Here is a 26,136-nt window from a genome sequence, read left to right as displayed (position 1 = left end):
CCTTCTGTATCTACAGAGGAAGAAAGTAAATTTTGACTGCCAAGATGCGTAAGATGTTTTGTACATAAGGAACATTTTTTACCTCCATCCACTTTGGCATTTTACACACAGAAGTTTTAGAACAAGACTCCTTTTTAAAAGGGAATATCCAGCGAATATTTACAAGGAAAAGAGAGTGTTTGCTAAACTTGTTTCAAATGTTTTTAATGAGGCTACATAAACCCCTCATGTTTTCAGCATGGCAAACATATCTGATGGTACACAGGATTTATAAACATTGAAAAAAATCAGGAAATTCCAAACTGAAAGACACATCCATTTCCTTGCAGGTGAGGCCAAAAAAGCAAGTTTTAGGCATGTTTATAGTACCCTCTGATGGAAGTAGGGAGCACTGCAACTCCTCCACAACATTTATTTCCTTAACTGTAAAGATAGCAAAGATACATTTTGGCACCTTTTCTAACTTCATGCACAGCTGAAATTAAAAAAAAAAAAATAAAAAAAAACTTAGAAGCTTTATACACACATACACACACACAAAAATCTTAACGAATAGAATAACCTCTTATTTAGGTCTGGCTTCCTCAAGAAAACAGACAAAACACAATATGACTTCTTTCCAGCTAATCAGGGATACAAAGATGATACACAGTTCTGTTCTTTTCATTTTTTACCATACCTATCTTTATTTCTGTTTCATAAGAACTAGAAAAAATCATGGTGTTTTAAAAATTCTGTTTATTAGATTACCCACCAGTATTCATTCCATTTGTTTGTTCAGATGCATCACTAATATCCCTCAGAAACACAAGTCAAAAATGCAGAATATTAAGGGATTTTTATGAAAATGTAGATGAAAATTAGCAAAGAATTAGCTCTAACAATCAGTACTACCTTAAATGTTTAAAATAATTTTTCCTTCTCACTCACTCATAAAACAATTCAAAATTAACTTTCATCACTAATTGGCAAGTCACTGAGAAAGTATTTTACATACTGACATTAAAAGGGTGAATATTTTTGAACTCTGACCAGACACCATCTCAGTGTTTAACAAAGCTTTCTTTAAGAGGCACAGTCACTGCATTACTTTTACTTGATTGTGGTGGATAGGCCCTATTCTACAAAGCAGTCAAGCTGTTGTCTAAATCTTTTTTCTCTAGGAAAATATCATAAACAGATGACTAAATATCACTAAACCACTGACAGTTCCGAGCAACAGAAACCTTAAACATATTGCTAATTGCTGTTGAACTAGGAACTTGTTATATTTATGACAAACAATAAATACCTGACTAGTTAGAGTGAAGGAAATAATTTGCTTTTGATTTGAGCTCATACCTCTTCCAAAAAGCACTGTTATATTTATTATATTGGGAAATGTATGTCTATTTACCCACCAGACACTGAGAGAAAGCAAAAAACGTCTTTTACTCATATTCACATATTTCAGCTTCATCACGGGCAATCATTTGAATAGAAAGAATGACTTCTGTATCAACAGTCGTCAGCCTTTAGGGTGAGACTTCAAATAAACCAAAGATAACAGTTTTAGTGTTGTGGCCACAACTACATATTGTTGGCCAAGATGTTCCTCCTACTCTTGCTTGGAAAACAATAAGACCTGCAGTAGCCAGGCACTAGCACAGGAATGAGCTGTTAGATCAGCCAAAACACATTGTTAAATTCACCCTAAAAGAGAATTGCCCATCACCATATATTAACCTCCATGTTTTTATTTCAAAGATTACACTGCAAGACCTACGAGAGGAAAGATCAATGAAAATATACATCCTACACGCTCACCCAATCCATTTGCAGGTCAGGAGAAAAAGGGAAAGGCACTGAAGATTTACTTTATGTTATTAAGCACAGTTCCGTGAAAAATACCATGACAGAAAATAAAGAAGTAGGTGAGTGATCAAGTTCTTCAGGAAGTGGTCAGCAAAACCGCATTAACACGAACAGCTATATTAGAATTAATGAAAACTGAGTATGCAGAAATCCTGGGAGCTCTGGAGTTCCTAGAAAAGGTAGAACTGTGACTTTACTCAGTCAAGCTCAAGTAATTTAATCTTGGTTACGAGTTTATCACCATAGAATGTACATGTCTGGAAAATTAAATGAAAGAGATACATCGTCTGTGGAAGGGCTTGTAAAGATCTTAGCCAGTCATCTAACCCACTGAAATCTATGAGTGGAAGTATTTGGAAAGGCTCATCATTTTCAGTTATATGATAGGCATGTAAGAAAAGGGGTTACTATATTGCAAAGCAATCTAGGCTAGAGAATAGACCTGTTGCTTCTCTTATATATTTCAGTTACGAATGTGTGTGGAAGCCACAATTATCAGTGAAGGTCTATTACTCTAGGTCTTGTATAAATACATCATGGACCTGAAGGATGTGAAGCATTAATAAACAAGATGTTATAAAAATGGATCAAAGGAAGTCCTTTCCCCATTTAACAGATAGGGAATAAAGTAGGCAGTGTGAATGATTTGTTCAAGGATGCAAAAGATATCTGTGGCAAAGCTAGGAATTTTATAATAAATTAATGAGAATCACTAAAATTAATCCTATGTTACAGTTTATTACAAACATGTTATACAGGTAATTCCTTTTTCAATAATAAATTCCTTTCAGGCTGCAGTTCTATCCTGGGTAAGAATAAAGGAAGTATTCCTAACAAGCTCGATAGGATTTAGATCGGTCTGCTGAAAAGTCCACCAGTAAAAACACACTCTTAATTTCACAGATTGCTAGAGAACAGTTTCATTGTCGTGTATTGAAATTGCAATCTAAATAATAGGTAAGGGCACAAGTAGCTCTAAGATAGTTGTTAAAAGAAAACTGTTCACAGGCATTTAGAGTGGGGATCTGAGTTTTATGAAATTAACAGGTATGTTGCTTCTAAAAAAAAGTAATATACAGTGCATAAAATCAAAATTAATATATACCATTATGGTGTATTCCCCTGGCTCTTGGTGGTGTTATGCTCCTATACCTGGCATGCTCCAGTTCCCACCACAAAAGCCAGTTAATAATATCTCGAATAAATAGTCACATTACACTTAAACTTTTACAACTCAGAAGTCAAAAGATGATTACTTATTTATCTGAAGAAAAGAATCAGTTTTAGTTATCCAACTAAGCAGTGACATTTTTTACCTCCTAAGATCTGAGAAAATTCTAGGTCAAGGCTATTAGATTGGATGCTCACAAGTCACCTACATCACATAATGAAACTCAGAGACAGCCATTTGTTACAGCAAGGACATGCAAGGAAAAATTCTTTAAAAGGACCTATTTTTAAAACACAGTTGTCTAGAATTTGGAGGTGATACTAATCACCAGTACGGGTCCCTTCTTTTTGTTATCTACATTTGAAAATTTAGGCTAAGCTGTGACATACAGTTACATGTGTGTTACCAAAAACATACATGCAAACCAAAAGAAGTCTTGGAACATAAAATAAGGCACTGTTGCAGCTGGTGAAGAAGGAAGAGGGAAGAAATGATTACTTATGGCTAACAGAAAAAAAAACCCTAATTTAAATAATAGGTACAAAAATGGATCATAAAAAGTTCTCAGGATGTTGGTGTCGTTAAAAACACATGCTAAAAAAAATGAGAATCAGGATTCCACAGGTTTATAACCTACTACAAAGTTGTATAAATAATACACTGAGAACTGGAACCAAAGGAAATGTGGGAGACTGAGTATGTGTGTGCTCTTACAGTGAAGACAAGACTACCCAGCAAATAAAAATACCAGACGTCACATTCTCACTGAAATAGAGAGTGTCCTAGTCTCTCACTTGAAAAACAGTTCATGAGCAAGTGAAGTAAATAACATAAAACAAAGGAAAGATTGAAGGTTTGGAACAGAATCAAGTCATCTAAGTGTGAAAGAAAATATACTTTATAAATTTTACGTTCTTCAGCCATTAATCTGTTTTCCTAGGCAGAATAATAGTGGGGTGATTGCTTGTAGCACTATGTTTGGATTTTTAAGAAATCAATGAGTGTTTGAGAAGAAGATGGCAGAAGTCAGGTCCCCAGATCACAGCAACATTCACCCTTATAGACATATAAATGCAATTAGTATCATATTTGGACTGCAAAGTTCTGCAGGTACCTGGATATAGGATTCCATGGATGCTAACACCACCCATGATTAAATCCAGCTGCTGGTATACACTCCTTCTTGGGTAAGATTTATGAAATATTTCTCCATGCTCTGTGAAAAACTAATAGAAGAAAACTTTTTGTTGGTAGACTTCAATTTATTATACAGGTTCAAGATCTTCACTAGTAAGTAGTTAGCAGGTTAAATTTTCTGAAGGCAAGTTTTAAATGTGATATAGCCAAAGGTATCATTTTACATCTGGTTTTACTGACTATGTGCAGAACAGAACTATCTCCAGCACATCCCTACCCTTTGGTCTAAAGGCTATATTCTTCTCTCTCTGCTCTGTAAAAGGCCCTGAGCACCAAGTCTGAACGGCATCTTTAGGAAGACAACAGCATAAGGCAAGGAAAGCAAAATCTGTAGGCTCCATCTACACCAGTAAACTGAACAAGACCAGAACACAAGCTAATGCATGGACAGGACATCATCAGTAGTTTTAAACTGCTAGCATGCTTCCTGACTTGGTTTTGGCCTGCACTAACTGCTGCTCTGCAAGGCAATGCATGGACACAAGTCAGGAGAGAGAGATCACAGACAGGTAACCCTATAACATGGTGATTCATGAAGATTCCTCTACAGACAGATTATTCTGACTCATTAAATATTTTTGGCCACAGTTTTTAGGTTGTCTTTTGTTTTTGTTTTTGTTTGAAATGTGATATGATATGTGGAGATAGTGAAATTAACTGTAATCAGAAACCTATGCTGCTGGTGGAGAAAACTACATTGGGTCTATTCCTGAGCTTGTTTCTAGAGTGCAACTCAGAGTGGCCTAAGCATTTTGAGAATAAAATAGATAGGCACCAAAAGCACAGAGTTCCATGTAGCTACTTGCACTATCTGTGTTCAAGATTTTGCTTTCCATTTACAGCAAAATCTTCTGACATGTGGAGTGCCAGTCAGATCTTACACTTTCTCTTTTTTTTTCCAACACTAGAAATGGGGTCAAGTGTCCTACTGACCTCCTCAAATATATGTGAAATGTATTTCCGACAAACTGTTTATGTCACACACAATAAGATACTCAGTTTGGAGCCAGGCTGCTGGAAGGGAAGCTGAATGAAGGTTCCCATACCACAGCAAATGTAGCAGAATCCACTGGATTGTAGGAGAACCTGCACAGATTAACAAAAGAACAGCAAAGAAAGGGAGCTCAGAAAGTGGAGTAACACGTATTCCACTAAGAATCAGCTAAGAATACTTCTCTGTTTCACATACTTAACACATTTGGTGTTCTTTAAAATGTTGGGAGACCACATTAATTACCCTGCTGGGTACATTTGTCTTGTGTGACCGGTACATAGGGAGCAACTAATCCAAGTCATATTGTTTTTCCTCCATAACAGTGCTGATAAACTCTCCATTAGGACTGCAAACCCCTCTAGGCTCTGTCAGCCTCATTGTTATTTAATCCTAAAAGAAGTATGTCTTATCAATTCATTCCATGCCATGACCCTGGTCAAGGTTAGAAGAGGGTCTAGCTATAAAAGAGCAGGAGGTAGCAAAAAGCATTATGTTTCCTTTACAGACTAAAAAGCAGTGATGTGCATGGAGGTAAAAATTCTTCACTGCAAATACATTTCCCCAAATATGTTCCATTTACTCACTAAGAGAATATTTTCATTCTTCAATAACATTTTAAAATGCTGGAACATCATAGTAGGCTTTTTCTTTTCTGTACTTTTTAAAGATGAGATTAAAGCAAGGATTTTATCTTTTTTAGTAAATCCTGTTTATGGGAAATCTATTTAAATTAATGCCACTCTTTTTTTCAAATGTCTTTTAGAGTCAAAGAAGAAAGTGAGTCACATGGCAAAATTATCCTGCATGCTATTATCAGTGGAGATGAGCCAGCCCTCCTACTGTTTGTTGATGCATCTGTCTAGTGAAGAGGGGAAAAAAGAGAAGAAAAAAATCCCTAGTCTGGGGAACTGATCAGATCACAGTAGCTTGTAAAAACGAAGAACTAGATTAAAAATTACTTCTTGGGAGGTTTGTAACAGTGCTGCAGCCCCACTACATGCTTTCCCCCCTGGCAATGGAAGTCTAAGAAAATCTTTATTTGTATGCTGTGCTTCCTGATTAATCATCTATCAGGTACAAAAAACCACCCACTATACTTGGGGTAAGCTGGTACACCACCCAAGAAGTACAATAAGGCCAGTAAACTGTTGCAACTTTTAAGAATACTGTCACTTTCTGCTACAGGGGAAAGCTACAGCACATTTTATTTCATAGACTTCTGGGCTAAATTGCCACTTGAAAGCTGTGGGATTATGATCAAAGGTGTCAGCAGGATTTCACCAGGGGTACCTACTTTGTGTTAAACTACCTTGTGCAACCTTGCTGACTTGAGCAACCAAACAGAAAACAATAAAAGTTGTTTCATTCAAGTGATGTTGCTAGTTTTAAAGTCTCTTCTTAATTTAGGTTTAGGCTGTGCTGTTGTTATCAATAATGAGGTACGTTTGATAGGTGGTCTTCAGTACTCTTCATACCTAGTATGAGCTTCAATTTGTTGGCTTGAATGTTGGCCAACAATTTAATTTATTCCATGCTCCTAGGTGACAAAGCTCTGTCAACAAGAAAAATGAAGAGAACTAAGAAAGAGAGGTCATGCAAGGAAAAATATCTAAAGTGAACATTTTTGCCAAAGTGCTTATTCAGTTTGAACAACTACATAGTTCAGAATCTATCTTAGCTGTCCTGGCAATGTCTTAGTATCATGAACAAGTGGAAAATGATATCAGAGTCAGAGCCTTGTGAATCAACTAGTCTTGCAATTAAAGCAATGCTTTCTACAATCTGATATTTGAATACCAAGTAGAACATAAAATGAACTGTTCTGAAAACAAATAGAATGTTTTGAAGGAAAAAAAAATATCTAAAAGCACCAAGGGCTTATGGTAACTAATTCATTAGATCCTTTTGCTTCCAAAAAATCAAGTATCAGGGTCAAGAACCCTCTACTTCTATTGGACCTGTGACTGACAGAGGACCATGACATTCCTCTTAGGGATACTGGATCAAATTGTAACTCCTTGTCCTCTGTTGTCCTTCCTTCTTCCATCCTTATTCATCAAGCTAACCAAGTTTTGCCTCCAGACTCACTCTTTGATTACCTACTTTACAAAGAGGGCACAGAAGATCTATTTAATCATGTTTCAGTGGTAGAACCCTATCTGTGCACTCCTAATACTAGGTCCTTTGTGAATCAATATTATGAAAGCCCAGCTGTCCAATGGAGTTTTGGACACCTGAATGATATTTACCACGGAAATATCTACGTTATGGAATGAAGCAGCAGAGAGATTGGACTGTTATGACCATATGGCACAACACAACATCAGGTAGGCTCAACCAGCCTAAGTCAGGAAAACCCACAAGTGACATTCACACAATGTTCTGTTAGCAGATTTTTACTTGGGTGCAACAACTAGTTCATGAAAAGGCAACGTTAGGCAGAAGGAGGCTCCTCTTTGACACTCTGTTGTCAAGAAATCTTCATGTACCATCTAGCTGCTTCCTAGGAAAGTTTATTTAGGGAAAATAACTATAACAATACACCACTGTACAGGGCAACCTCAGGGGTCAGAAATCCTATAAACCCTGTATGTATTTGTTGACACAACAAAATACAGCATAAAAACTGAAGGAAGAATTGGCACTATAACAGTTAAATGCATAGAAATAGTTTATCTGTATATTGGTTTATTGCAGGAGATTCTTCCATGCATGAATCAGAAATGGTCAGTTTAAGGGAGGCCCACGACTAGCAGAGATGGGCGTTTGCAAGGCGGGAAAGAATTGAAACAGCACTGTCTAACCCACTAATGGGTCTTGCCTTCCTTCTGCTTATCTGTCAGTGGCTTTATCAGCCCCTCATTTACTTGAACATTTAAAGAAAATTTAAAATGTTCAGATAAAAATACAAAATAAAGGAAAAAAAGACTCATTAATGAAAAGGGACTGTTAAATCAAAAAGTGGTTTAGATGTTGTGCAGTATCATATAATGATGAAACTACCAAAGCTGGTTTCAAAAAAAAAATCTAAACAAAACAAATTGTTCTGTATCAGCTCTTCAAACAGACAAAAGTAGTGAGAAAGCAGTACAGGAATGTCTCTGCTATATAGAAGATGGCAAGAAGAGCAAATCTGCTACTACCAATTTCTTCTTTTAATTATTTGGTACAATTCTTATTAAACCAGGAAAAGAATAAAATTTCTTTTCCCTGTCTTCTGTTTATAAAACATTTAGTACTTTTTCACACCATTTAACTCATAATATTCGCTTTCAAAATTATCCAGTATGGACAGCAACATGAAAATATTTTACAAACATAATTAAGTGAACTTGGTTATTCTGAAAAGAATTGTTTTGAAGAAAAAATAAAAAAGCTAAGAGCATCAGAGGGTCATATTAATATTCTATCTTGCTACTTATGTCATCAAAATTTTTTTCCCCTTGAAAGCACCTGCACCCATGATAGGCACACACAGAACAATAGGTATTGTTACAAACAGTACTTGCTTAGCCATAGGTGGACACATTTTTGAGCTAGCTGCCTGTTTTATTCACAATTTGTTTATGTATATATAATTGGTATGACATAATGTTATGGTTTAGCCCCAGTCAGCAAGTAAACAACACGCATCTGCTTGCTCACTCCTGGACCCCTGTGGGATGGGGGAGCGAATCGGAAGTGCCAAAATATGAAAACTTGTGGGTTGAGATAAGAACAGTTTAATAATTAAAATAAAACAGTAATAGTAATAATAATAATAACAATAACAACAATAATGTAATGAAATGGAAAATAATGAGAAAGGGAGAGAGAGGTAAAACCTTGGGAGGAGGGTAAAAACCCAAACAGCACGATGCAACCACTTACCACCCGCCGACTGTCACCTCCAGTCCCTGAGCGTGATCGCTGCTTCCCCCGGCCAGCTCCCCCCAGTGAATATACTGGGCAAGACATCATATATGGAATATCCCTTTGGCCGGTTTGGATCAGCTGTCTTGGCTGTGCCCCCTCCTTTCCTGGCTTCTTGTGCACCCGGCAGAGCATGGGAGGCTGAAAAGTCCTTGACTAGTACAAGCACTACCCAGCAACAACTAAAACATCAGTGTGTTATCAACATTATTCTCATAACAAGTCCAAAGCACTGCACTATGCCAGCTACAGTGAAAAAAATTAACTATCCAAGCTAAAAACCATGGCACATAAAAATCTAAATTCTTTCATGCAAATGGATATCTACCTGAGTGAAATAAAAAAATGCAACTATAAACAATGTTTGATTCTAATATAATATACAAAATAGCTGTCTCCAAGGACAAAGATGTTGATTTATTAGAAACAGAAAATCAACACTGCTTCTTTGTCTTTTAAACATACAGCATCATACAAGGGATGAATTAACTCCATACGCATATCTCTGTGTATATATGTATATAATTAATATTTAATAACATGGAAGATGAGCTCTAGTGACTGCTGTTGCAACAGTTTAAGAAATTACCATCCACGTCTGTTCCAAAGCTATCCTGGAGGACACTACCCTAATTTCAGAGTTGTCAGAAGAAAATATGTACCTGAGCTGCAGGAGCTCTAGCACAAAGTCAGATGTCTTCAATCCCACCTTTATCAATGGTCTTTGCTACTATGAAGCCAGAGTGGAAAGGTCCTGAGGCACACACATGTACTGCTATCTGCCAGCTCTCTTACAGAGACACACCGTGTGGCAGAGGTGTAAGTATAGGCAGCTGAGTTGAAAGACAGGAACAAAACTCTTTAAAGGTCTTTTACCATAGCCCTTAGAGGAAGTTTCAAAATATCTCTCTTCTGAAAGGTTAAGTCTAGATATATACATAAGAAGACATATAATAGTGTTTTGAGAGAAAATACTACTTATTTTTAAGAAAAATATCCCTCATTTCTTTCATAGATTGGATCCAGACAAGGTGTCTACACTGTACTCTCTGCTTTCTACACAATTGACTAGTTATTTACATACATCTCAGATTGGCAGTTTTGTGTACGTATGGCAGAAACAGTTGAAAATGCCACTGGTTAAACACACAGGATTATATCTAAATATAAGCCTAGAAAGTTGGTGCTGAATATTTACATCAATCCAGCATTGGTCTGGATTTAGTTTCAAAATTTGGTCAAGTAAAGGGTCTGATCCAATTTAAGACCAACATTAGAAATCCATAAAATAAAATATAAAATAAATATAACGGCTGTAAAATGCCTAAATCTGAAGGAAAAGCAAATGAAATATAGACCAGTAAAGGAGAATAAGAAGAAAAAGAAAGAGAGAGCAATGCACAACCAATGTTTGAGATTTTGGGCTGTTCATTAGCAAAAATGTTGCATTTTCTTTGTTTGCTTGAGTTTTCTAACCTCCAGCAGTCTGCAGAACACCCAGTTTGCAATTTGGGTAAGCAGATTGTTATATGCTGTTTTCAAATGCTCATACAGATAGATTTGTGATGTGGTACCCAAAAATCAAAGTGAACCCTCCTTTCCAAACACCTCCCTTCATCTTTCATTCACTCATTACACTCAGGTACATCACAAGTACATGGGAAATACACTTGTTACCTACTTCATTTTAGAGAAGGATGTATGGGTAACATTTAATGTTAACTCTAACAAAACACAGCTAATATTCTCTCTCTCTTCACATTATCAAAACCTTAAGAAACCGGTAGAACAATTTCTCTCACCCCAGCTGCAGGCAAATACAAAAAATATTATTCTCCCATAAAAGTTCAGGTTTTTTACTTTCTTGAATTGGCTTTTTTGGTGGTTTTTTGTTTTGTTTTGTTTCTTTACAAATAGCATCAGATATTCTTAAGAAAAAACCCTGCTATTTTCTATTTTCAGAATTTCAACACATTTCTGGAAGAACTACAATAATCTGGGAGAAATATTTTAACACTGGCAACAAAAAGGTCTGAAAAATTAAATGTTCCAACTTTAAAATGCAGAACACAGAAAATTCACATGAATCTCAGCCCTTTTACAGGAATTACTGCATCTCAGGTGTGCGCAGCTATTCAGGAAACGCATCTCTATGGAGCTATTTTATACCAACAAGGATCTGCCATGAGTTTGGAGTATTATTAAAGTTGCCTCAAGCAACCACTATTTAGAATTTCCTTAACTTTTCATTAATTTTCCTTAATTTCTTTCATTTTTCCTTCTGGTGTTATTTTTTCTTTGTGCTTCACCTGCTGTCATACTGTAGTCCTTTCTTCAGCTCTGTTTCCATTAATAAACACATTATGTGAAATCAATAGCAAATATACTCTGTTTTAAAAGCTTATAGTGAAGAGAATCAGCATCTTCTAACCAAAATTAATCTAATTAAATACATGCAACTACTCTTTTGCCCAGTTCTAAAGCAGAATGAAAAAGGGAATTGCAAGCTACAGCTGCTATATGGTATTTCTTTCCTGCCATTGCGGCCAGCTTTGGTGTTTGAAGTGCTCTACTGACTTCACCAGTGTCGTAGTTTAACCCCAGCCAGCAACTAAGCCCCACGCAGCCACTCGCTCACTCCCCCCTGGTGGGATGGGGGAGAGAATCGATACAGTAAAGTGAGAAAACTCATGGGTTGAGATAAAGACAGTTTAACAGGTAAAGCAAAAGCTGAGCGCGGAAGGAAAGCAAAATAAGGAATTCATTCACTCCTTCCCACGGGCAGGCAGGGGCTCAGCCATCTCCAGGAAAGCAGGGCTCCATCACACATTATGGTTACTTGGAAGGACAAATGCCATCACTCCAAATGTACCCCCTTCCTCCTTCTTCCCCCAGCTTTATAAGTGGAGCATGACGCCATATGGTGTGAGATATCCCTTTGCGCAGTTGGGGTCACTGTCCCAGCTGTGTCCCCTCCCAGCTTCTTGTGCACCCAGCAGAACATGGGAAGCTGAAAAAGTCCTTGACTAGTGTAAGCACTACTTAGCAACAGCCAAAACATCTCTGCATTAGCACCACTTTTCAGCACAAAGCCAAAACATAGCCCCATCCTAGGTACTACGAAGAAAATTAACTCTATCCCAGCCAAAAACGGGACAACCAGCAAACCTGCTAGGGTTAGAGGCAATCTCAGTTTCCACCTGTAGATTTGTTTCAATTAAGAAAAAAATTACAGGTGCATAAAGACTCTAGTTAATGATAGGTATAATTGGACATGCCTATTGCTTGGTGAGTAGAAGAGCAAAATCAACATCTGTAGTCATAGCTGGAAAAAATCTGAGCACAGCCAGGGATCTAGTGTTCAATCAGGAGCAACACAGGAAGATTGGCACATGGCCCTCAACACTGTTACCATCGGCATATGTTTCTATTATAATGAACGTCAAGCTCATTTAGAAAAAAATTTACATCTATCAAAATGGAATGGCCAGCTGAATGTTTTCCTATAAATGGCCTTTGGGATAGATTTTGGCCATTTAAATGTTACCAGTGAATTATCTACATATGTTAAATAGATTGAGTGGTGTCTCCCAAGTCTGTCTATGTCGGCAGTTATCCTATTTCCTCCCTTACTGAAGACCAGAAATGGAAAATGAAATATTAAGCTTGGGAGCAGCACTGAGCTTATAAACCTATGCTACTTCAGGTCACAACAGGAGTCATAATATGGATTTTTTTTATGTGGCATTGAACATAGTTGAGGAGGCTGAACCACAGGTTCTGCAGCAGGCAAATGCTGGGGGTCTTTGAGGATCATTCTCTAGATACTAGTAAAGCTCTCCAAGACTATTCCTTTTATATTTCTGCTCATGTTCTCTGTGCCCCTTATCCAAATAAATAAAACACTTAAGTGCTTGTTACCAGATTAGTTTCTTAGACTTCAATAGTCATATCTAATGCTTCAGTTGAGCATGTGCCTAAATGTTTTTTCTGAATTGAATCACAAGACTCTCTCCAGGGCAGATGAGCGGTATTTAAAAGACTTTGAGTCTGGTCCACCATTTCCACATGGAATGTAGACCAGAAGCAACATGTCAAGTCACAGATTTCTAACAATCATCTGCCTGCCCCCTAAGAGATCTCTTTCTATTTTTATTTTTTCACACAAAGTTTTGTTGTAAGTCTAGTTATGGTAGAATAAAAAATGGCAATATGAAATTTAAAATTAAACCATCTAGATATTGCTCTGCAAAAGCGCTTCAGAGAATTTTCAGCTTCTCATTGACTTTTAGTGTATTAATTAAAATCAAACACTATCCAATTAAAATTTCCAGAAGCAATGAACAAAAGTAATGATAAAAGTCCAATTTCTTGTATAGCTACATTATCTGAAAACAACAAAAAACACAGATGAAGGTATACATGAGTTATTTCTACATACTTACAACTGCTGAGAAACAAATTTTTTGTGTGTGTGTGAATTTTTGAATTTGTGCACCATATTTGCTCAGGGAACCACTGCTCTCTTTCTTGGCCTTGTTCTTTCAGTGTTAGATAACTAATCAAATAGCTATATTGGCAGACAAATAAACATAAAATTTGTATAAATGCAATATTGAGATTTTTGAATGAGCAGTGACTGATTTTTATTATTTCTTCCTATGAGATACACTAAATTTCCTGGATTCAACGGGAAATACATAGATTTTTGCCCAGCAAATACCACTTTTTACTCCTGTTGCTCAAAAAACTAGAACTTGAAAGAATGAGTCATGACTATGAAATTTAAGAAATTAAAGAGGACTCTTTTGCTATATATTTGGTTAGGAACTGAAAATGCATTTGTGCAAGGCTCAGCTACACCAGAGACTTTCCATATGGCTCACATAGTAATAGGTGATTATACTTACATAGTATGGCACAATCTTACTGAAGGCATTGAAGATCCATGAAGATTGGTGAGTTTTAACTCCTCCTGTCAGTAGTGAGGACTACAAGACAAAGTGTAAAAGTATAGAGATCACCTATTTTAGGTAAAAGCTTTAACAACAGAGTCACCAACTTTCGTTAAAATGGATGAGATTATTTGATCTTTCTGTATCAGTCTACTTATAGCACATGCACTGCCCTTATAAAAGAAGAATTTCAGAGTGGTCAGATAGAAAGATATATTTGGTATGCCATGATTTGAGAGGCTTTACTAATGGTGCACAAAGTGGAATCAAATCACAAGAATGTAACAACAGCAAAGTCCCTACTGGACTTCAGGAAGTCTCCAGAGTATCTTTCCTGGGGCCGTAAGTCTGCTTGGGGAACATAACTTTTGTGCTACAGCACATGTGTGAATAGAAAAATGGAATTTCCAACTACAGAATATCATTTTTTTGTTGAAGCTTTATCTGATCTCCTGCTTTCAGTGGGTTTTGGCTCCAGTTCTCTTTGATCCTGTAGAAAAAGTAGTTAATTAAAAGAACTCTGAGCACAAATAGGTTCAAAGTATCCTATCAGAAGTCAATGACTACAGCTTATGGCTGATCCTTAATTATCCACATTTCCTGCTTAATGAAATAGGACACAGCATGAATTCCAAAATAGCCAAAGACTAATTTTTTACAGTTCTGGAAATGAATGTTTTCAATTATTGACCAAAGACATAATAATTTACATAATTCTGATTTTTTATTTTGATAGACATGTCTCAAAGGATTTTTCATCTAGATAAGTTATTCAGAAATGAAAAATGGGTGCCACTCAGTCATACTCAGTTCTTTGAAAGAGAGTTTAGTCATGCACATTAGCATCTATACATTCGTTGTCATTCACAGGCATTAAAGACAAATCCACTTCTACTTATTATTCAGGGTTGGTAAATCCCTACCCAACCAGTCACTGCACATTTTCCAATCAGTAAACATTATGGGGAGTTATGCTTTTCCTCCACATCTTGCTCTTGATATACACACATACATTGGTCACTCACTGCTCGGGCCAGAGATCTGGAGTGATACTTGCAGTTGTTCAGGGATGCCCATATAAAGGGTCTAATTATCAATATGTACAGTAAATTATATGAAGATGTAGGCTATGGTTAGGAGTCACTTCTCCTGAAAATTGACATTTAGAAGAGCCATCTCATCTAAGGTGCTTGTTCATCTTAGAAATTACAAAAATGGCTGCTTTTTGAATTGAGGCCCTGAAAGAAACCCTTATGCACTTGTCTTTGAAAAGTTTCCAGGTGACTGACCCAGTGGGCCAAGAATAGAAAGGGGAATGTTAGGATAAAGAATAAAGAATTGTCATCTGTCTTCAGCAAGACACCTAACCCCTGAATGGTAAAAAAACTAGCCCCATACCATTTCTACCCAAAAGGTCAACTACATGCAGGATGCTAACTGTGTAATCAGCACACCCTAGCATTTAAAAGAAGTAGCGGAAAAAGGCTTCATTGTTATACTCTTCATAATGAAATCATGGAAAGGCATTAGCCCAAAAATGATTACAACTAAGCTTTGCTGAACCACTAAAGGCACAGGGTTCAGCGTGTGGAGAGATTAAAGCCTTGTGCAATCACTGCCTAGAGACCGCATGTCATTTCACATCAATTGGCATGATGAATCTTTTACATAATGTGAATCGCAGTCTAATTGTGAGTTTGATTGCATCTACTGTTGTTCTGATCACACAACCTCAGCACATAGAGGCGAACAGGGAACTAAGCTATTGTACAGAGTTCAAGGAAGAAAGAAAAGCTGTGTAGCATGAAATGAAAGTGACATCTCACAGGATATATATTACTAAAAGTTGCTGAGCAATTTAACAGCTACATGTAATATATATATTGACATCATCAAAAAAGTCAATTAGAGGAGCATCTCTTCCACCAATAGAAATATATCATTTCTGAAACCAGCAGGCTGCTGCCAGGAAACTCAGACTGGAAGCCTTGTTGCCAGTGAAGATGCATTTAAGACAATAAACTCTCCATTAGCTGCAATACAAGCAGAATGTAGCTAACCCAGGATTCTCACAAGAGCTAGCAGAAAAAAATGGTACAATACGCTTCAAAGGTATTTCTAAAGATCAGGTTCAGTCGTGGATTTGTCATAAATCATACTGCAAAACAAAGCAAAAATCGATCCTCTATGGAAATTATATTACTTTTATTACCATAGTAGCTGAGACATACAAAATCTGTAATGCATTTATTCCCCAATACCACTACAACTATTGTCTTCACTTTATAAATGTGAAAAAGAATATCAGTTAATTAAGGATCTTGTCTGAGACACTACAGGAAATCTACGGAATAGCAAGTGGGGTTATGCAGACAGTCAGGTAGGAATTTGCCCAGTCAATTGCTATAGTGTCTAGCTTACTGTTATTGTTTTTATTAAGGATTTATTAAGGATTTGCCTAAATCCTTCCTTATATTTACATGGAACCCCCAAATCTTCAGAACCCAGATTTGGGGATGACAAGAGAGTCAGCAAGACATTGTAGGGGAACAGCTTACAAAACTGCATAAGGTGGGGAAGAGGTGGGAGACCTGTGACCATAAAGCTGGTTTTCCTTGACAGGAATGAACAAGATTGCAACATGGCATCAAAATCAACTTTCCCAGGGGCATGTTGCTGATTTTACCATCAATTAAAATGTCCAAGACGGAACTCTCAGTCCAACAAGATCATTAATCACACTAAATTTGGCTGTTCCTTTCTCATCATTTAACTATGTTATATGTTTAAGGCAACAGGATTATTTTTTTATTATCTCTTAGGGGTTTTCTACAAGGCAACCCACTTTTTCTCTCAAAGTCATTACAGCTGAAGACTAGGGAGTCATTTCAAGCTTGGATTATGTGTAGGTGGTTGGTTACGGGTTTATGTTGCTTCAGTTCAAGTTTAGATAGATGAATGTGTAAAGCATTTGAAATGTTTCTAAAGCAAACAGATACCAAAAGAAATAAATACAAGTCAAGGGTTGGCATATCAGTTGAAATAAATCATAACTCCAATGATGGAACTATGCCATTTTACCTCTGCTAGACAACTGTTACAAGGATCCTGGAAATAAGCTAGGACTCAGTGCAAGTTTGCTGTGCCAGCAAATTCTTCTCTGATAAAGTTCATAGCTTAGCTTTAGAAGCTCTGAATGTTTATGGGGCCAAAAAACACGTTATTTGCACTAAAAAAATATATATATATATAAAGAGAAACTCTGATCTAGGATCATTCTGCTAGATGCCTTTGCTAGGCATCTTTCTAGCCTACATTTGAATGGTTTTGATGTGCTGACAGTCAACCATACTACTTTGCCCTTAACATTTTCTAACCCACTACAGGGTATAATTTAGTGTAACTAATTTGTGTAGATCTGAATATGGAATTACAATTGCTCCTTGGGGATTTGGGGTCTATTTGTTAACAGGAAATTCACTAATGTTTACCTGGGAAGTATTTGGCAACAAAAAGTTCACTGAACTATATTTCACTCTTTAGAATACAAATATTTAGCAAAACCTTGCAGATAAATATTTTCTGAACTCTTTTTTCTGAGGTACTTCAACAGAAGTCAGAAATAAAGCTGATTACAGTGAGGTCCTACTTCTCAGTTATCCCACTATGGGGACTTAAAACTCAGCATATAACAAAAAAAATCACAGCATTTGGTAAATGCAAAAAGCAGAATTTGGTCATTAGAAAAAATTAGATTAGAAAAAAAATCTGGAACTGGGTGATAAGAATGCCATATTAAGTTCCCCTCACTTGATATCACAGATATCAAGCACCAGCTTGGGTATTGTGGTTTAGAGATATGAAAGGAATGTGGTTAAGGTAAAAAACATTGCTGGTAATGTGGATTTCATCAGGCCAACAGCATTTTTCCTCAATAATTTCATTGCCCCTGTCTTGTAGGGATTCAGTATCATGATGAGAACTGAAAGCACAGTCTTTTATCAGGAACAGAACAGAGAATAGGCTAATAGGCAGCAGAAAAATATAGGTCTGCCAAAAGTAATGACCTGAACTTCTGGATTTTAAGAGAGCTTAAATTTCCCTGAGGCAGTCTCTTCTCTCCTCACATTAATGAAAAACTTCACTACAAAAGACTCGGGGAATCATACAGGAATACCCTACAGAGCCTTATCATACGGAAAGATAATTTCTACAAAAGATATTTTCATTACTTCTAAGTGCCATTTGACTTGGCTGGTATTGAAGGAAGATTCATACCTCCAGCTGTAAACAAAGAGCACTCGTTAATTAGTTTCCCAATACAAAAATACAGGGAGATGCAAACACAAGTCAGTGGCTCATGCCAGATGCCCAGGTAACAAATCATGGAACTGGACACATTTTGAAGCATTATTGCTGGCATAAAAGCCATGGAGCTCCTGAGAGGTAGCCAGTCAACCCAGACAGACTCAATGCTGCAAGCAGCATTAAATTAAACAGTGGCATAAAGAGTCGCACGATATCTCAAACTCTAACATGTTGGTAAGCTGATTTCTTAAGCAAAATACTGCAGAGGGCTATGTGTGCCAGTGTGCATGCATTTGAAGTACTGCACATGCATAGGTCACTCAGATACTGCATTAAATTCAATAAATTAAACATGAATCGTTGGGCACATTAAATGAATTGCAACCCATAATCATCTAAGTAGCAACAAGGCATTCATTTAAACTGACCTAGATGGATTGTATAAAGAGTTATTAAATATAATGGGGATACAAATTACAAGTCAGAATCCCTGAAACTCTTTTCTGGTTGAAGGGATTTTTATAAGAAGTCAGTAACTGAAACTATGCATATGTCTGATATTTTGGGACCTCCTTCACTAGACACTGGTTTATTGGGGTAGTTTATATGCAAATAAGGTAATGTCAGGTTGTAAATAATGTACCTGTGTGATGGTCCATTCTGAAAACCTGCGCCTTGTCTGGGATAACAGGGTGGTAGGATACGGAACAGTATTGATGATGAGTATACAAAAGAGTCAGTTAAGTCAGGTATCTCCAGAATTTCAAAGCAGTCATAGTTGGCGTAACTAAGTGAAGAGGAAAAGGTTTATTTGAACTTATTTTGGAATACACAGCAGTTACTTAGATTTGCTTTATCTTCTTATTTGGAATGATTTCATGGTCCAGAGAAAAAAGCATTGTTTCTTTAGTCAAAAGAATTCACCTGACTTAATGCAGAGGTCTGCTTTTTATCCAAGTCATCTGAGTCTTCGTTTATAATCAGTAGAAATCTAGTTACTCTATACGATGAAGTCTAAGACAGAATTCCTCTAACTCTAAAATAGACACTGTAAACACATCAGATGGACTGAATCCTAAAAAGGTCTATTTCTCTACAATTTAATATAAAGGGAGGTTCAGAAATAGCTATGTCACACATGTCTTAAGGAAGGTGAGGTGACTCCTATTCCTAGAACCTGCTCTTGGCTTTCCCGCTAACCTGCTCTGGAAGTCTAAATGCTATCAAAGAAATCAAGAATGCTATTTTAGACTCCATTAGTCAATTGATGACATCTATTAGGCAATATCTGTACATTTCAGACATCTATATTTACTCATGGTGACTCCCACCTTTCATCTTTTTGTACCAGCGTTCTGCTTCCCATTCTGTCTGTTCACTATAGTTACTGTGCAGTCTTCAAACAAGAACTGTCACTTTTGCATACAGGATGAACAGCACAGAACCTCAGTATCAGATGCACCTCTTGGCATAACACCACAGAGGTAGTTAATAATGAATTCTAACTGTCGTTGGCATCATCTGAGGTTAGAAAATTCCTACCAGCTAACATGAATAGGCCATAGGATTTAAAAAAACAAAAATTATTCTTCACTCTGGTATAAAAGAAAAATTCAATGCCTCACAGTATATCTCCAGCTGTACTAGGGAGGTGACAATGAATATGAATTTCACTGGTAGGTTACCTGAGGGTAACAGAAAAAGGAGTAATATAAAAACCCTCCCAAAACTTACACTTGAAAAAGCATATTCTGAAGTGGATTGCTAAATTTATAAAAAACCCCAAAGCACACAGAGGAAAAATAGTGGTTATTTTAGACTGAACCATAACCCTTTTTAATAGAAGTTTAATTTAGTCACAACTTACTAGTTGGTCACTACTAATACTGTCTAGAAAATTTGAAACTTCAAGAGCCAGAATACCTATCTAGGTTGCAACTGAGAGTTTCAGGTGGTAGCACAGATGTAGCCTGCTCTGTGCACACCCTTCCCAGCCTCTCGTGCTTGCCTCGTGTCAGAATTCTGCAAGCGTTTCGCCTAACTGTCTGCTAACAGTGGCCACCCACGGTCCCTCCAGTGAAGTCTGGGAGTGTAGTGTGATCCTATCAGTAACAGAACAGATAAGAACTTGCTGAAAGTAAAATTTGGAGAATTCCAAACTAAACTAAATGGTGTCCTAACAAAAAAAAGCTGCTTTTAAGATCATATCTTAAAGAGATTAAGAAGTGTTTATTTTTAATTCATTTGCAAGAAAGCAAAGAAAATATCAGTTATTAAATTTAGGACAATTACCTGGTTATCGCAAATTTAAAAGACAAAAGGACTGACTGAGGATCACTGAAGAAGCATATCCGTAAATTGGTTACTTTTTAATTTCTCTGACACCTTGAAAGAATGTTTTTACTTCTATAAGTTCAATGAAAGGCCAAATTAGTCTCCAAGGAAAAATCCCTGACTAAAAGAGAAAGCAGTTTTGTTACAGAGCAAAAAATGAGAGGGATATTTAGTCAGTTTTCAAAACTGCCTACAGTTCTGCATCACCAAAACAAATTACATTATTAATGATTTGGAATTCAAATAAAAACTTATTCGTAGAATCACAGAATCACAGAGTCATTCCAAACCCCCTGCCATGGGGGTGCCACAGACAGGGACACCTCCCACTAGACCAGGTTGCTCAAAGCCCCATCCAGCCTGGCCTTGGACACTTCCAGGGATGGGGTATTCACAGCTTCTCTGGGCAACTTGTTCCAGTGCCTCACCACCCTCAGAGGGAAGAATTTTGTCCTTATAGCTAATCTAAATCTACCCTCTTTTAGTTTAAACCCATTACCCCTTGTCTTATCGCTACAGACCCTGGTAAAAAGTCTCTCTCCATCTTTCTTATAAGCCCTCTCTAAGTATTGAAAAGCTGCAATAAGGTCTTCCCAAAACCTTCTCTTAATTCATACTACAGAAGATTATAAAGAAAAGCTATTCAGAAGGTATTCAGAAAGGTTATCAAAAACAAGCATGGTGGCAGAAGAAAAGTTGTGGCAGTAACTGCAGTGTTGCACTTAAGGCAAGAATAACTTTGAATACACTATAAATTATGATTTAACAGAAGCCAGCCACAGTAATGAGCTCAACCTCAGTCAAGTTCAAAGTCCATGCAAGCAAATGAAGCAATATTACACAATAAAAAATGAAATAAAGATTATTATAATGTCATTATAGTATGTCATTCTTTCACCAAAGTGGCCAGGATTTCACCAGCTGAATCCATTCTATATCCCTAGCACTAATGCACAAGGAATAAACGCTTTTTGCGTCAAGGTTGCATAGCACAGCTTGGTAAGCAGCTTGATTACCAAATAACATCCCATTTAAGTCAATGCTAAAACTTTTATTACCCAAAATAAATTATTGCAGGTCTCCGAAATAGCCTGTACTGTACTCACCCATCACAGCAGGGTATTATTCTGAGCTAAATTTTACGTTGCTGTGAAATTACATTGGACTTACCCAAGCCAGATAGTTTAAAGCTATCTTGGGCGTCTTTTTATTACATTATAGTCATCCTGAGTGGTATGGCTCACACATTTAGACATCCAAATTTAGATGTTTACATGCAAGCTAAGCTTCTGTTACAATCAATGGAGATCTAATCAGATAAATTTAGTGAAACCTAGAGATCTATTCAGTCAACCCTAAAACAGACAGTTACTTTTGCATAATTATTTTAGGCTATCCATAGAATTTTCCTCAGCATAATATGAGTACAGCATTGCCTGTGCAATGCAATCTCAGGACCCTTAGTTGGGTCATCCCTGATGTAATTCCGGTACTATCACTCTGTTATCTAGGCTTGGAAATTTCAGTCTTCATGGATTGAAATGCTACTCTCTTAATTTATTACCTTGATTTGATTGCCATATTGATCACTAGAAAGAATTACATTCATGATGGTTGCTCATTTCTATCTCAGTTTGAAACCTTAAACTTGAAGCTCAGTTTATGCACAGGATATCAAGAGAAAGACAAACAAAAAGTGGGGAAATATAACACTCTTTCCTGACTAAAGGTTAGCTTCCACTAAGTGTGACATAGTCTTCTAAAAGGTTTGGCGGGTAAACCAAAGCCTGGCATTTAAGCTAGTCCTTTACTCTCCCAGCTGTAGAAAACAAGGTAAATTGTATAATTCCCTCTTAGAGTTTCACAACAGACAAGGCTGCCCAGGCCTTACTTTCAGGCTAGTGGACTGGTCATAGCAAACAATAATACAGATGCATGTGTTTGGTTGACTAAGTTCTTCTTGTACAGATGAACCTAAGAAATGGAATAACACTAAAATAGAATTAAAAGTTATATTGATAGGAAAGGAAAGGAAGCCATAATCTGAAATTAAGATTTCAGAACTTGCTCGGAACCCACAAATTGGTGATATCATCTTGTCTTTTCACACCTTTTTTTTTTTTTTTTTTCCCAGGAAAATGATGCGAGATAATGGGAATCATGGTCACCGTAGCAATGTTACTATTATGTCCTGCTGTATGGGCAACTTACACAGATAATGAGGATTAAGTTAGATCTACCACAATTGACCACCAGTGTGTAAAAATACACACTGCCTTTTCTATTAAGGCAGCTGTAGCATCATCTATTGCACAATACAAAATGTTAGTTGGTAAAGCTATATCAAGGTATCCTCCAGACAGGTAAAAAAGTTACCTGGTAGCTTTAAAATAGTTTCTGTAATGTGGCTTATGGATGTTATATGAATCCTTTGATCTGCTTGCTCATTTTAGATAACTGACATAATCAAATGCAAGTTTCTATGAAACCAGTGGCATAGAACTTTGTAGACACTGGTGAATTAGCTTCTAAATTTTATCTGTCAGGAAAGTTTGGAATGACTATCTCATAGTCAGAGAAGTTAAGTCTTATAAAAATTTGAGACTGGAGAAAAGACCCTACTAACCTATAGCAAGTTTCAAAATTTATCCCAAATAGAGTATAACATTTTAAATTTAAAGTGAAAATTTTAATATAATGCAAACCACTTCTATTTTAAATTTGAGACGGAATGATTAGCTATTTGCTATTAAAATTAATCATTCTTTAATATTACATATATGTGTCACAGTTTAAATTAATGTGCATTTTTCTTATATAAATATACCTACAAATAGTTTCTAGGTGATAATTTATTTCAGATAGTACATTTCACAGAATCTCAGAATCACAGTGTAGCTGAGGTCGGTAGGGACATCTCGTGAGTGTGTAGTCCAACCCTGCACTCATCAGAGGGTCGGCTAGAGCAGGTTGCTCAGGACCATGTCTGGACAGCTTTTGACTGTCTCCAAGGATGGAGACTCCACCAGCTCCCTGGGCACCCTGTGCCAGCGCTCGGTCACCCTCACAGTGAAGCAGTGTTCCCTGAGGTTCAGAGGGAACCTCCTATGTTTCAGTTGGTGCCAACTGTCTCTGGGCCTGGCCCTGTCTTCTTTGCACCCTACCTTCAGGTATTTATGTACATTGGCAAGATCCCCCCTGAGCCTTCTTTACTGAATAGAAATCTGCTTAATATTAGCATCTAAAAGTTATACTTCTAGTCTAAGCAAGCCATATAGACTCTTAGGCCTACTTTTCCCAGTTAATGTATTTCCTCAGCAGGGAAAAAGCTAAAACGCTGAAATGGGAAGCTAAAGAGGAAATAGTGACTTTATATAGGCTTGCATCATCCAGGAATGGTAGATGCCTGTCAATATTAATTTCAGAAAAGAATAATTTCATCCCTTTAAATGCAATAACTCTATAATAAGACCAATTTAAAAGAAAGCCAGTTTTGATAGCAGTTTTGAAGGCTACTGGAACCAACAGACCAAAATCTATTTTCAGTAAGCATGGGGATAAAAAACGTTACTTTGCTAGAATGTGTTTCTACATTTTACAAGAAAATTAGTTAGAGAAGTGACAAGTTATCAAGTGATTATAAGTTAAGAGGTGATTAACAGGTGAAGAGTTTTACCCAGTTAAGTCAAATGCACATTTTCTCTGAGTGCATTTAAAGCAGCATACTGTGCATATGATTGCCTGCCAATGATTCCACTGGCAGAAGGATCAAGCCCTAATTTGCTTCAGAGGGCTGCCAACAGGATAACAACCTAGCCTTGTGTTTTATCATTGACTAGAAGATCAGCCTGCCACTAGAGAAAGGTATTTGACTAGCTATGTACAAATCATGTACACTGCATTTTAAGCCACGTTTGTATATATATTATATATTTTATCTCCCTGTTTCATTCCTCCAGCTTCTTCTTGTTAGAAATCATGGCAGCATTTTGCCTCCATCAGGGAGAGCAGGTGAACAGCTCCAGCCATTCTATGCACCTGCATTAGTGCTAAATCAGCTCTCATGAATTGTGCATGAGATCCAATATGTTAGAGTCATTAACTCTGGCACAAAGTAAAAAAGATTCTTTAGACAAGACTTTTCTTTACCATGTCAGGCCAGAAATAAAAACTACAGAAGATAGTGAATCAGACTCTAAAGATTTTTTCCTTTTACTTGTACTAAAGGAGGAACATGTTTAAATTAGGAAACATCAACTGCAGGAGAAAGGAAGAAAAGATGAAACCGTGACATATAAGCATTACCTGTGATTAGTTTAATACATAATTTGCTCGGTTGTCCATGAACCATAACAGTAACTGAAGTTTTAGAGTGCATTTATATCCATTACAGGTAGAATAAGCCTCATAACCTACATTCATTTCCTTAGTCCACTAATTGTGTTTTCTCCCTGAAAAATCTTAATGTTGCCATTAAATGAAAAAAAGAGTCCGTCAGTACAGCGGCTGTTCTGGTTTTCTCTTCAGTGCCATGAACTGCTATAGCTCAGTTAAGTGCTTCCCTCTAGTGTCCACATGCATTACATACACCGAACCGTTAAAACCAGTAGGTATTAATTAGGTTAATTTTCAGCGGTGGTTACATACTCGTTTTATTTGGTATCTCAGACTGAGGCTCCAGGCGAAGGTAACATAGGATGAGTTTCCTAGATTAGATTCTTAACCGACCAAACTGTAATGTAATATTTTTCCTTTCTCATATCTATTATATCAAAATTTAACTACTATTTATCTCTTCTCTTTGTTTTTTAATAATTTTCCTTCCTTTTTTTTACTCCATTTTATTTTAGTGATGCCAGCCAGACAGGTGACATCATCTCCCTTAATTCTTTTATACTACGTTTGTAGAGATCATTTAGTATGCAGTTATAAATACAATTAACTTCATAGGCAACTTTATATAGCACAGTGAAGTGGTCAGATTATTAAACGGGCATGCTAACCAAAACAGTGGACTGATTTTCTTTTCTCCTGATTGAATATCTCCCCGGGCAAATCTGTATTATTCGGTTTCAGGAAAAAAAAACCAAAACCAAAACCAGAAAAAACCCTATTCGGTTTATGGAATCAACCTGGAATGGTTAATTCTGAGTCAGTTACATAACAAATTATTTGTTCCATATTGGCACATTGTTTTATCTGAATTTTAGTTGGAAGTTCCATGTCACACTTTTTCCTATGCTTATTTACGTCTTTTACTGAACATCATGCAACTCAGAATGATATCTCTGTGTGTTATTTCAGCTGTCATTCTCCAGAAAGACTGGCCTACACAGCAAGCTTGGAAGCACAGTTTATAGCAGCTCAAAGACAGTTTGCTGACAGAGCAATGTAATTGAATCATGTATTTT

The 26,136-nt window shown here is 36.8% G+C and overlaps 1 protein-coding gene across 1 annotated transcript in view; it reads right to left on the bottom strand.

The window, feature by feature from the left end:
• The window catches only part of LOC135312194 (uncharacterized), an 80,352-nt gene that overhangs the window by 6,674 nt on the left and 47,542 nt on the right, over positions 1-26,136 (bottom strand). The window contains exon 3 of the mRNA XM_064445328.1: positions 14,039-14,119. Coding sequence (XP_064301398.1) covers positions 14,039-14,119 — 81 coding nt within the window. The remainder of the gene's footprint in view (positions 1-14,038; positions 14,120-26,136) is intronic.

This window comes from Phalacrocorax carbo, chromosome 2 (assembly GCF_963921805.1).
Source record: "Phalacrocorax carbo chromosome 2, bPhaCar2.1, whole genome shotgun sequence".
NCBI lineage: Eukaryota > Metazoa > Chordata > Aves > Suliformes > Phalacrocoracidae > Phalacrocorax > Phalacrocorax carbo.
This window is presented reverse-complemented; position numbering and strand designations above follow the sequence as displayed.